Source organism: Zonotrichia leucophrys, chromosome 8 (assembly GCF_028769735.1).
Source record: "Zonotrichia leucophrys gambelii isolate GWCS_2022_RI chromosome 8, RI_Zleu_2.0, whole genome shotgun sequence".
NCBI lineage: Eukaryota > Metazoa > Chordata > Aves > Passeriformes > Passerellidae > Zonotrichia > Zonotrichia leucophrys.
The window spans coordinates 277,003-289,001 of record NC_088178.1 but is presented as its reverse complement, the minus strand read 5'-3'; the positions used below and the strand labels follow the sequence as shown (position 1 = coordinate 289,001).

The 11,999-nt window shown below is 51.1% G+C and overlaps 1 protein-coding gene across 9 annotated transcripts; it reads right to left on the bottom strand.

The window, feature by feature from the left end:
* Nucleotides 1-2,781: 2,781 nt before the first annotated feature.
* On the bottom strand, nucleotides 2,782-10,888 carry RGS4 (regulator of G protein signaling 4). 9 transcript variants are annotated; one of them, XM_064720006.1, is made up of 6 exons: nucleotides 10,501-10,888; nucleotides 9,844-10,069; nucleotides 7,060-7,164; nucleotides 6,019-6,080; nucleotides 5,127-5,293; nucleotides 2,782-4,608 (listed from the first exon to the last, which is right to left on the bottom strand). In XM_064720006.1, the coding sequence occupies exons 3-6, from the start codon at nucleotides 7,152-7,154 to the stop codon at nucleotides 4,357-4,359; spliced, it is 576 nt and encodes a 191-aa protein (XP_064576076.1). In that variant the 5' UTR covers nucleotides 7,155-7,164; nucleotides 9,844-10,069; nucleotides 10,501-10,888; the 3' UTR covers nucleotides 2,782-4,356. The 9 variants fall into 9 exon arrangements, with proteins under 9 accessions (XP_064576076.1, XP_064576077.1, XP_064576073.1 ...); XM_064720007.1 differs by having other exon boundaries at nucleotides 10,752-10,867; XM_064720003.1 differs by having other exon boundaries at nucleotides 10,465-10,826.
* Between the last annotated feature and the right edge of the window lie 1,111 nt (nucleotides 10,889-11,999).

Below are 11,999 nucleotides of genomic sequence, written 5' to 3'. Positions count from 1 at the left end.
ATCCACAGGGTCATGGCTTGCAAGGAGCTGCTTCAAACAGCAGCCTGACAGGTGCCAGCAAAACATCCATGGCCCTGCTGCCCACGGGCATTTGGGGCTGCTCTGCCTCACTGCAAGTCATGGGACTCTAAGCAAAATGCAGTAACATAAACAATGGATTTGCCAGACTCTTCAAGACTTTCAAAATCTGATCAAAACCCCGCCAGTCTCAAATATTTACACATTGTCACTATGGCAATGAAGAAAAATACATCCCAAGCAGCAGGAAATGGGCAGGAGTGGGGAGGCAGGGGAAGGATGGAGGCAGTCACAAATGTGACTCTTTTTTTAAGCTCTGGAGCAAAAGGCCTGGGAAAGTCAGTGCTGGAGCAGCAGGGTCGATGCTTGCAGGCATTCCCCTGGGGTGAATGCAGAGGGTGGCTTGGGTGACCTAAAGAGCCCAAGGGAGCCCATGAGCAGTAGGAGGGTGCCATCAAAAGGGCACAGGACCCCCCAGCTGTGTCCATCGTTCAGTGGGCAACAAGGGGGAGGCAGAAGCAGGGCTAAGTGCGGGACGGGGGGCTTGGCCAGCCCCTCTGCTGCAGGGTGCTCCCCCCACCTCTGCCTGCACACACTCCCTGCACCCTCCCAAAGTCTCCATGAACTGGTGTCAATTCAAGTGGATTCAGCATGTTCAAGCTCCTCATTTACAGCATGACTCAGAAAAGCAAAACGGAACAGACTTCCCTGCAGGAAGACCTGGATCTTTCATTTCTGCTTAATCCTTTGGCAGCTGTTTCCAGGTTCCCTCACATGTTTCGCAGTTAAATGCCACCACCACCACTGCCATAGAGTGGGGATGCTGCTGGAGGCTCTTGCTATGCACCATCAAATCCTGGGACATCACTGCTGCAGCAATGACACATGGGGCAGGGAGAAGGTGTCTGGGTATGTGTGTGCTGGAAAGAAAGGCACAGCCTGGATTCAGGCTGGATTCAGGAGAAATGCCACAGCTCTGTTGGCAACCCCTCCCTGGCTCAATTTCTGTTAAAATGTTGGAAGTCTACTCTGGGGGCTGCCCGTGATCTACTGGGTGGCCAGAAAATGTGGCCACTGAAACGTTTTGGAGCTCTAGGGAAGTTGTGTTTGTGTAGAAGGGCCATTTGGCTAATTACTCCAGCAGGCTTGCCCAGAAAGGTGACAACACCTGTACCAGCCCCATGGCCCAGCTTTCCATTAGCCCAGAGGTATTTGCTATTGGGCTGATTCCAACCGTCATATTTCAGGTAGGAGATACTTCATGTATTTTATCACCTAGTTCTTGTGAAATTTGGCATATATAGCAGTATATAACATAACATGTACATCTGTATTCCTGTATTCATATATACACGTGCACACACATATATACTTGTAACACGGATATCTTGACCCCCTGAGAGTCAGAGAGCCAAAAAGCAGAGTTTCCACACCACAAAGATGTAGTGCTTGGGGTCCATCACAGAGAGGTGTGTGTGTGGGTTTTGCATTGTTCCAGACCCTCCTGAGGGAAACCTTGGCCATCCAGCTGAGAGAACACAAGTGTGCATCCTTCAGGATCACCCTGTGCCCGTGGCCTCTGTGTGCCATCCTGGCACCTGGGCTGGTGCAGGAGGAAGGTCTCGTGCCCCTCGAGGGACCCCCTATCTCTGCCGTGGGGCAAGGCAGCCCCACGCTGCAGCCAGGGGCATGGGGCACCAGGCACTGCCTCCATGCCACCCTGGCACCCAGTCCCTGCCACAGGCACACATGGAGAATGGCTCCCTGCAGCTGCATGCCCCAGAGGGACACCAGAGGATGGTTTGATGTGTGATCTATGGTGACTTCAGCAACCTGGAGCCTCGCACCTCATCAGTCACAGGGAGAACCACACAGCTCTTGCCCTGCGTGCTGAGGCTGGGCTGCCCAGTCCCTGACTTGGGCACTGCCAAAGCCCAGTGGCTGAAAGTGTCCCAGAGCTCATCCAGGCTCCCCTCAGGCCTTGGTCACTCCCTGGAGGATGCTGCATGCTGTGGCCAAGGGCTGGAGCAAAGGCAGGAGGGCGCAGCAGCTCCTCCCACCCAGAAGCTGCAGGTTTTCAGTCTGGAGTTCTCCATGGGATAGTCATGTGGGGAAGATGTGAGGAGCTGGTGTGCACTGAGGAGTTGTGTTAACCCATATTCATGTACCACTCAGTAATCCACACATAAACATGTATTTCTGCTACTGTCTCAATGGACTGTTCATTTTGTCTCTTTGTTCTGAAGGTGCAGCACTTTCTTACCCACTACAGAGCACTCCCAAAACTTATACCCAAAAGCCCTGGCAAGACCAAAAGTCTCTGGACTGGGGCTGAGCAAGAGCCAGGCCTGCTCTCTGCACCCACAGGGCATGACCCAGGGACAGGCTCGGCTTTGGGATAAAATGTGTTCCGTCCATTCAGAGTTGCAACACATCTGCATCAGGGAAGGGCTCCTTGATCTTCCCCACTCCAAAGCTGTCAGGTGGACTCACACTCACCCCAGAGCCTTGGTGAGGATGGCTAATTCCCATGTTCAGCTGGTGGCCAGGCAAGGCATGGACCCATAAAAACCCGTTATCCCCTAGGATCATGATGCTGAAGGTGTCTGAAGGATGTAATTGTTGATGCTTCATCTGCTGTTTCATCTTTCTGTGACTTAATCTCTGAGTGAAGCCACTTGTAACAAAACTTTTAAGAGTGACTTTGTCCAATGAATTGGATCTCCATGCATTTTCTTTTGTTCACGTAATAGCATAATAGCATTTTAGAAGGAACTAACACAAACATTTTATTTAGACTGCATTCATCATTATTTAAATATTGATACAGTTTTTGCAATAGTTACCAAGAGTTCCCAGTACCAGGGGAAAAAAAAAACATAGCCACATGCTTGGCTATGTTCAGTGCTTTAGCAAGCCTCTCCATCTCTTAGCTAAGCATGCAGGGTGATAGGTGTTGGTACATTGAATAAATACAAAATAAAGCACATGTCAAAAAAAGAAGTTTCTCTATGGGCCTGGAGAGCCACAGCCTCCTCCTGCCATGCCAAAACCCCGGTGTGAGAGCCGCTGTCTGGACTGGGATGCAGAGTGCAGGGTACGCAGTGGCCACAGCAGCAATACCTAATGAAGGAGAGACCAAGGCTGGGGGACAGTGAGACACCCGTGCTGCAGCTCAGGGCAGCAATCCTGCAGCCGCCTCCTGTGCCTCCCACTGCAGGTCAGTGCCCCAGCCCACAGCAAAGGCCCTGTCTCACCACAGCAACCAAAGTGTCAGCTGCCTTCCGGCAAAGCCCCGGAGCAGTAATGAGATAGACACATTCCTCCTACCATCTTCAGGAAAAGTGAGCCATGCTACTACTGAAATACATAAATAACACCTTAAAGAACTCCAGCATTTTCAAGTACTCCCAAGCAGGGCCTTTCTTCCTCAGATATGGTTGTCCTATTCCCTCACAAACTGCTTCTTACAAGCCAGGACAGGCAAACCTGAAATGGCGCTCCCAGAGTCAGGAATATAAACCTGTCTGGGAGAGAAGGAACATGTTTCTGTTCTGTTCTGCTGGACTATTTAACCTGGGAGCATGAAGGTTGCAATTAATAATATAGGAAATAATGAGCCTCCCCCAAAGTAACAGCTCTGCACAGCCCTAGGGAAGATCCTTGGCCAGCATAAACAGGATGCTACAGAGGGAGCAGCAGCCAGAGGGAAGAGTTTCCCGTGATGGCCGAGGGAGGCTGAGCTTCCCAGCGACTGTGGCTGTGATGATTGAGGGAGGCTGTCCAAAAAGTTTTGGTTTCCCTTCAAGAAAGAGTAGGAGCTCTTCCTGTGCCTGATACTGCAATGCAGCACAGCCTGAACTCTGAGCATACACTCCTGACAGCCTGGATATTTGGGAGTTGTGAACAGCTAAGAACCAGAGTCAGCCCTTTTCACCTAAACCTCTGCAGATTAGAAAGGGGAGATGACAGTCTCCAGCACTTCCTGTGGCTGCCCCTCTGTCACGCTGTGACCCCACCAGCCTGGTCCCTCAGTGGGCAGAGCCAGGGCTCACTGGGGCTCCCCAGCGCCCTGCTGGCTCCCAGGGCTCGGCACTCGCAGCCACTGCCCCTGCTCCTGCCAGACAGACCCCAGCGCTCCTACACCGACCCGTCACAGGAGGGTTTGCTACACACACTGAGCCTGGATTGGGTTACAAATGCTGGCTGCTGCATGACATGGGATACAACTGGAACATTAGACAGCTACTGGAGACAGCTCTGTTGCTTCATGCCAATGAGTGCTTTTGCTGCCACATATTCTGCAAGAGCCCGGCCCGCCCCTGCCTTGCTGCAGGTTCAGGCGCACTGAGAGATGATGTTGGAGTTGCAGTCTAAGCTGTGAGTGTGGTTTCTTTTGCAGTTTTCGGGCCTACAGCCAGCACCAGGTGGGCTGACCAAGTCCAGGTAGTAAGGGGACTTGAGGAAGCGACGGTAAGAATCCTTCTCCATGAGGGTGAATATTTTTCTCTGAGCCTCATCAAAGCAGGACAGTGTAGGCTCCAGCATGTTGTGGCTCGTCTTCTCCCGTGTGCATGAATCCAAGTTCACCTGTCAAAGGGCCAAAGGGACAGTGTGAGTAGAACCTGTCCCAGATGGGGCATAGGAAAGGGAAAATCCAAGTATCTCTCCACCATGTGTGCTTGCTGAGCAGCTGTCTGAAGTGGCTGTTTGACACCCTGTAGCCTCAGCAGAATCTGTGCAGCTGGACACCAGTGCATCTCTGCTACCAGAAGAGCTGTCAGGGGAGACTGACACATACATCCCTCTGGGATGCAGCTAGCCAGGAAACTCAAACTGCATGGAGCAGCTGAAACATTGGGAATCATGGTCCTCTTGGGCTTCTCCCATTTCAGTGTGCGCATGGAATGGCCATGTGGTTGTAACTAAACACACTTTCTCTCTAGCCAAATATAATATAAAATCAATAAAAGACCCACCATGACCTTCTAACTAGCAGAGAAGCAGAAGCCTTCATCTCTTGTAAAACTATTGACTTCTGCTTGGCTGTGCTGCTGGTTCAGAATTTAGGGTGGTGCCTTTGCCCAAGGAATGTTCAGTGCACGTACCTCTTTTGTGGCCTGCACTGAGATGAACTCATCATAGATCTTCCTGGCCTTGGGGCTGAGCTTGGCCGGTGACTTGGTTTTCTTGTACTCCTCACAACTGACCCAGAACTCGATGTTTTCCTCACTGTACTCAGATTTGAGAAAAGCGCGGAAAGCAGCCAGTCCTCCTATGGATTGTTCAGAGGAAAACCAGGTCAGGCAAGAGCGTTGGACCCTGAACACGTGCGCCCCTGAATCGCAGCAAGCAGTGATTGTGGGTTCTCCTTCCCAGAGCTGGATGAGGACCTGCCCTGGGCTGGCAGTGGGGAGGCTGGAATGCAGACAGGCCCCATGGGGGTGTCACACGTGGGGGCCCAGCTGCCTGTTCCCCCACTGTGACCTCCAGTGTCCCTGCCAGGGGAACACAAGCAACTCGTGTGTTCCCAGGAGGCCTTGAGGAGACAGCCAGCATGCTCCACAGAGTCTCAGATCATGGGAACAATGTGAAGGAAACATCAAGGACGTGAGTGTAGCCCACAGCTGATGGGAAGGCAAAGTTTCCCATAGGTTCAGCTGCAAATAATATCTCCTCCTTTTGGTTCTTGTTTAACCCACCACTAACTGTGTGTCCCAATCTTGCCCTCCTCTTGCACAAGGGCTAAACCAGTTGCTTTCACAAAACAGACAGCTCAGCAGTAGGCCAAAACCACACTCACGATGCGTTGGGATGGACCCTTGCCTTGGATCTGAGCAAGAGACCCCTTCCCCACCCCTCCCAGAGCTCTGCATGGCCAAAGGAGCTCCTGTGTGCCCCTAAGAGACAATCATAATGTTCTGTGTCCCTCCCATCCCCTCCCAGGACTGTTCAGAGCACACATGCTCTGCAGGCAGCATAAGAGCACTCTTCACTTACTGTCATGATGGATCAAATTTTCCAAAGACTCTGCCCATTTTCTTACTTCCTCTTGGCTAAGCCTAAGAAGAGACAAAGGGAGAAACACAGGGCTGAGTTAAAGAGAGTATAGAAAGGACAAATTTGGTTTGTTTGTCAACACCACTAGAAAAATCTTTTTTCCTAATTGTTGTAAGAGCATACACAAGAGACTGAGAATGAAATATCAGCTTGTTTTACAGATACCTCCAGGGATCCCAGATCTAACCTACAGAAATTTTGGTTTGCAATCCTCATCACCAGCCATGGGCTAGAAATGAATTTTCCTGGAAAAAAATTGGTGTGGATTTCATATTTATTTTGTGCCTGGCTGCATCTCTTGCTAGAACACAGGTCTTAGAAGTCATATCAGTGAATTCCAAAGGACTGGTTCCTTTAAGCTGTCAGGGGAACAGTAGCTATGTGGAAAAGAGGAATGTGGGAACTGGAAACACACGGGGAACACATCCTACATTCATCCCCTCTACCATACTAGAACACCCTGGGGCTCATCTGTTCCAGCAGCAAAGCTTGGCTTTTGGAGCCCTCTTTGGAGAGAGCACTGTGTCCTTGCAGACTGGGGAGAGCAGTGACACCCTGACAGGCTGCTGGCTGGTTTGTGTGCCTTCACCTCTGTGCAGCTGTGGGCAGCACTGCACAAACCCAGCCCAAAGAGGCATGGCATGCTGATTCTGCAATGTGTCCAGCTGCACTGGCTCTGGAATGGAGTCATTCCCCTGTGCAGGACACTGTACACGCCCTCCCCATGCTCATTCACATCGAATCACAGACGAGGTGCCAGAAGGGACCTCTAGTGCAGCATTCTTCATGGAAATTGAAGTCCTCAGGTGTTGATGGTCAGCTGGCAGGACTATCAACACCTCAGGGCCATTGCCACACTAGATCCAAGCACAGGTGTTCAGGAAGAACTGGGAAGCAGCACCACAAGTCCAGCTTGGTGAAGGAATAAACAACATGCTGCAGCCAGTCTGGGATTAACTAGGTGACAGCATCTGCTCTTACCTCTGGCTTGAAGATAACTTCTCCTTCTTGCCCTGGGAAGAGCTGTAGTCACAGGAATCTGACTTCTGCAGCAAGAAGCCCAGGCGGTGCTTCATGTCTTTGGCACTGAAAGAAAAAAAATCAAGGAGGAGATGAAGACAATGCTTTGCACTCCCTCTGCAGCCTCCTCCAGCATTACTCAGTGACACAAATGCAGGTCACTGACAGGGACTCCAGTGCTGATTTTCCCCTCATTGCATAATGCACATTTTTCATTCTAGACAAGCACAATGGCAAACAAGTCATTTTTCATGTTCAACAGCATCTTGCTGAGAAGGTCATCAGACTGGAAGCAGGTGGCAAAGGGGGAGAAGCTGCTGTTTTCCTACTGTTTACAGTAAAAATATTGTGATAGAAAAGCATCACCGTGCAGTGTGTGTTACCTCTCCATGAGCTGATTTGCCCAGCTGCCAATGTATGGTTCTTACACCCTTATTAATCCCTTCCTGCAGCCCCTGCCATTTCCCCACCTCATCAGCTGGCACAGGAACAGCAGAGCCATGCCAGACCACCCCACCAAGCCCATGACACAGAGGGAAGGGAGGAAGTCAATGGCTTGGAGCAAGACTGTGGGGTGAAGTCAGGGGATGAGCCAAGAGCTCCACCACAAGCAGCCCACGCTGGCTGCAAGCTGCTCCCCCGCTCCACAGCAAGCTCCTCTGAAGATTCATCCTTAATTCTGTTCCACCTTCCAGCTCAGGACAATCCTTTCTTCACAGCAGCTTCTAGGCACGCAGCTGATACTGGCCTTGGCACCTCTCTGGGTTTCCTTCCAGTTTAAGGATGGGGGGTGGGTAAACCGTGCCTGCTTGCTCAGGGGCACAAGCCCTGGCCTGCCCCAAGGTGCAGCCACAGCGTAAAGCAGGAAATTCTCCTTCTCCTCAGATGTGAGCCTGGAAAAGAGCCAGAGGCTGTGCCACAGGGCTGAGCCCCAGTAGCTGCTCAGCCCCCCAGCACTGCTCTCTGCTCCAGCACCCTGTCAGGGATCCTGGCCATACCCGATCCCACTGCTTGCCTCAGAAATGTTCCCTTAACAGCTCCGGCACTCGGGGAGAGCAAAGGGAGCTCACAGCTGCCTTAGAACAGTGGCCAACACCAACACCCAGGCTGTGCCCAGGCACCCGTGGGGACTCTGGGCTGCCAGGCTTGGGCTGCCTGGTGCTGTCATGCTCCTTGCCCAGGAGAAGGAGACTGCTCAGCTTTGCAGGAGGGTGGCAGCAGGAGGAGACAAGACACTGCTGCTTGCAGCCAGGCCCACAGCTTTCTGGAAAGAGGCATTTTGCTGGGAATCCTGGACAGAGGTGTTTAAAAGATGTGAACTATTTTTCCTTGCATTTTTCAATATTTTTTTTATCCTCATCAAATGTTCCTGCAAATTGGAAGTGTCAACACTTTTTCCTCGTATTTTCAGCACCTGTTTTTAAATCCAACCATGAGCAGGAAGCTTTATCCTCAGATGATAGGATAAAGCTATCATCTTTAGCTCCCATCCCCGGACTGGAGCCAGCTGAGTCTCTGCTTGCATTTTCCCAAGCCGCTGCACATCTGCTGGGAAGCAGCCTCAGGAGCGCTGCTGCAGGCACGGGTGGGCAGCAAGGCAGCGCTGCACCAGCACGAGTTTCGATGGGCTGCATGAGAAGGGAGCGTTGTGCCTCCCTCCAGGGCATCTCCAGAGCACCTGAAAGGGAGTCACACCCCTCCAGGAGGGCTCATGCCAGCCTAGAGCCCCCCCGTGCTGGGCTGTGGGGCAGGCCATGCTGCCGAGGGCACATTTGGGGCTGTGCAGCTCAGCCCATCCTGAGTGGCAGCGCACGGCAGGGGTGTGATGAGCCCCACAGCAGCCCCACAGGGCTGTGCATTGGGGAACAGCCTGACCTGGCCCCTCAGCATCACCCAGGGGACTCGGGCTGATCCCACACCAGCTGCTGCCGCATCCCCATCCACCGCGCCTGCATCCCTGCCTGCTGGCACACGGGTCTCTTGCGCTGCCACGCTGCATATCTGCATTTGAAATGCATTTCACAGGATAATCCTCAATTGTTATCCTGTCTGCCTTGCTTCCCCCTCAAAAGAATCAAGAAAATTTAGCAAAGAGCCAAAGGAGAAAAGGGGTGCAAAGACTGCAGCAGAAGCAGCTGACAGGAATATCAAAATATCGCAATGCTAAAAGCTGCTGTTTTTGATGATGGGGATGATGGGAAGGAAGGCTTTAGAGTTCTCCCAGCTCCATACAAAACCTTTCTGCAATTCTGCTTCTAGCTGAAAAAAAACCACAAAAGCCTCTAAGCAGTCATTTGTATCTAATCTTGCAAAATAATCAGAGCCAAATCCTTCCTCCTGCCTCGGACACAAAGCGCGACGCATCAGCGCGTCTCCGGGCTTGAGAGACCATTCCCAGATGCTCAGAAATAAACAGTACCTTTTTAAGCAAGTGGCTGGCAGCGCAGCGAGTCCCTTGCACATCTTGCTGCCGGGGTCGGGTCGGTATTCCAGGAACAACAACAAGGAGGCAGGAGGCGGCGGAGGCTGCGCACGGCGTTGGGCTCGGTGCGGTGTGCGCGGCAGCGGCGCTGCCTGGGCTCGGCTTTATAGCCCAGCCCGAGAGCCCGGCAGCGCTGGCTGACCCAGTCAGGAGTCAGCGCAGCAGCAGCAGCAGCACCCGTCCCCTTTTTGCCCACCCCAGAGGAAGAGGGTGACGTATAAAACCCAGACAAAGGGGTTTAGAGAGAGATTGAAAAACCTTACCAGAAACGAAGCTCGATGTCTGGCTGCAGAGGTGGAAATCTTCGAAAAGGGCTCAAAAAGCTTCGGGGGCTTCCTCTGTTGCAGGAGGTTGGGATGGTGGAGATGAAAAGCAGATTTTCGTGGGGGGACACAAATAGTAAAAAAGGTCAGAGAATCAATTCTGAGACGTGAGATGAGCTTTGCTGGTTCCTCTGTTAATTTCCTTTCCTCTTCTATTTAAAGTAACCTGGATCGAGAAAGGGACAAGAATTTTATACAGAAAAGGTTACCATAATCCAAACGAATGCAGAAAATAGAGCTCTTAAGGGAAGAAGAATGTAAATTCACCAGGGAACTACCCAGGCAGATGAGACTTTCCAGTTTTATTCCAGAGTCATGTGAATGTATATTTTTGGTGAGGCTGCAACAAAAGCCTGGGGAGGGGGGAGGTGGTGCAAGGCACCATTGGAATATAAAATGTGCATGTCTCAGCACATAAATTTGAGGATAGCTCATATACATGCGTGGAAAAAAGGAATTTAGGTTGGCAGTGCATCTGCCTTAGATATGAGTATCACTGCAGCACCTTCTCCATTTGCATTTGCAAAATCAAAAGTCAGACCCGGGGACTCTGGGACTCACCAAGGAAAGATGGTTAATTAAAATAAAAGGCTTAACTGTGCCTGCCCCGAATGTCTTTGAAGAAGTTCTGAGGATTCTTCATGCTAAAGAATGAACCCATGAAACACCTGTGGGGGTGCCTGCACTGCCCTGGCTCTGCTGTAGTTCCAAGAACAGGATGACTTCAGCTACTTGTCCTCAGCCCTTGGATGGTGCAGAAGGCATCTCTCTCCCTGCCCCTCTAGGGAGAGCGAGAATTGGCTGATATTTATCGAGTTGCAGCTCAGCACAGCCTGTACCATCCTTACCAAAGCGGGGAGGGCTTTGGGCAGACGGAGGTGCATATGGGCTGCTGCATTTTAAGTCCTGCTCCCACTGTGAAATAAAGGAGCTTCTGATTAGCAGCAGGCTGCCTGCCCACACTATCCACTGCTGCACCTCCTCTCTCAGAAACCTTTCGGTGCTTTGCTCACGATCTGCAGAAGTTGCAGGATGAGCCTTTCCCTTCTGTGTCTCTAGAGTCTACAGCCAGCAGCGTCGAGTCCAAATCCCCAAAGAATTTACCTGCCTTGGCACACTGCATCCTCTCAGATCATTAATTGTGCTGAAAGGCAATGCTCTAATTAACTGTAAAACGCTTTTGTAGGAACAGGACTGTCCTGCTGCCAAACCTGAGGCAATGAGCCTGCGAGTCCTGCACTGTTTGGACTAAAAATCAGCTCCAGCTCAGGGCAGTGGAAAACTTTACCTGAGCTAATGCCCTCGTCCTTTTAGTGTTGGTGAGTTGACAGCCCTTGGGTGGATCTGTAGGAAGCAACTGAGCCCTGGCAGAATTGGTGCCTAAGCTCTGTGGTGTCTTCTGTCTGGGTAGAAGTTGAAGGGCAGAATATGGCCAACAGAAAAATCTTAACTAATTATTTACTAAATATATGTTTAATTTCATTTGACGGTCAAACTTGTGCGATGTTACTGACATTCAAACAATTCAAGAGCTCATCTGGCTGACACAATCGAGGTGTTTGCAAACTCTAACCTTGCTCCTCTCTCTAGCAAGGTTAGAGCTCTGGCTCAGGCAGGTCACAAAGGCTGCTTGCTAGGGAAAGGAACTTCTGTGCAGAACACAAAAATTCTGCACTTTGTCTGCAAAATGTTGTATACTGGATTTAGGAATGTCACACTTTGTGTATTGCAAGCACGTTTGCTGCATGGCTCTAATGACACTCAGATGCTGGTGTTGCTGACATCAGGTCACCTTTTGCATTCCCCAACTTCTGTGTGAGCAGGCTGTAATCAGGAATTTCTGGCACTGCCATCACAACAGCCAGCCTAAATGGCTTTAAAATAAGGACCATTCTCCCTGGACTGGGCATGGAGACTCCTAGAAATGCTGCAGTTGAAATTTCCCTTTTTCCAGTTCATTAACACTGACTGGCTCAGCCTGGACCCCATGAGAGGAGTTTGGGCTTGTGCACTGTTTCTCCTCTAAGCTGTGTTTCCCAGCTTTCACAGTTTAATATCCTCTCAGCTACACCAGCTGGTCTCCAATCTAAAGCATC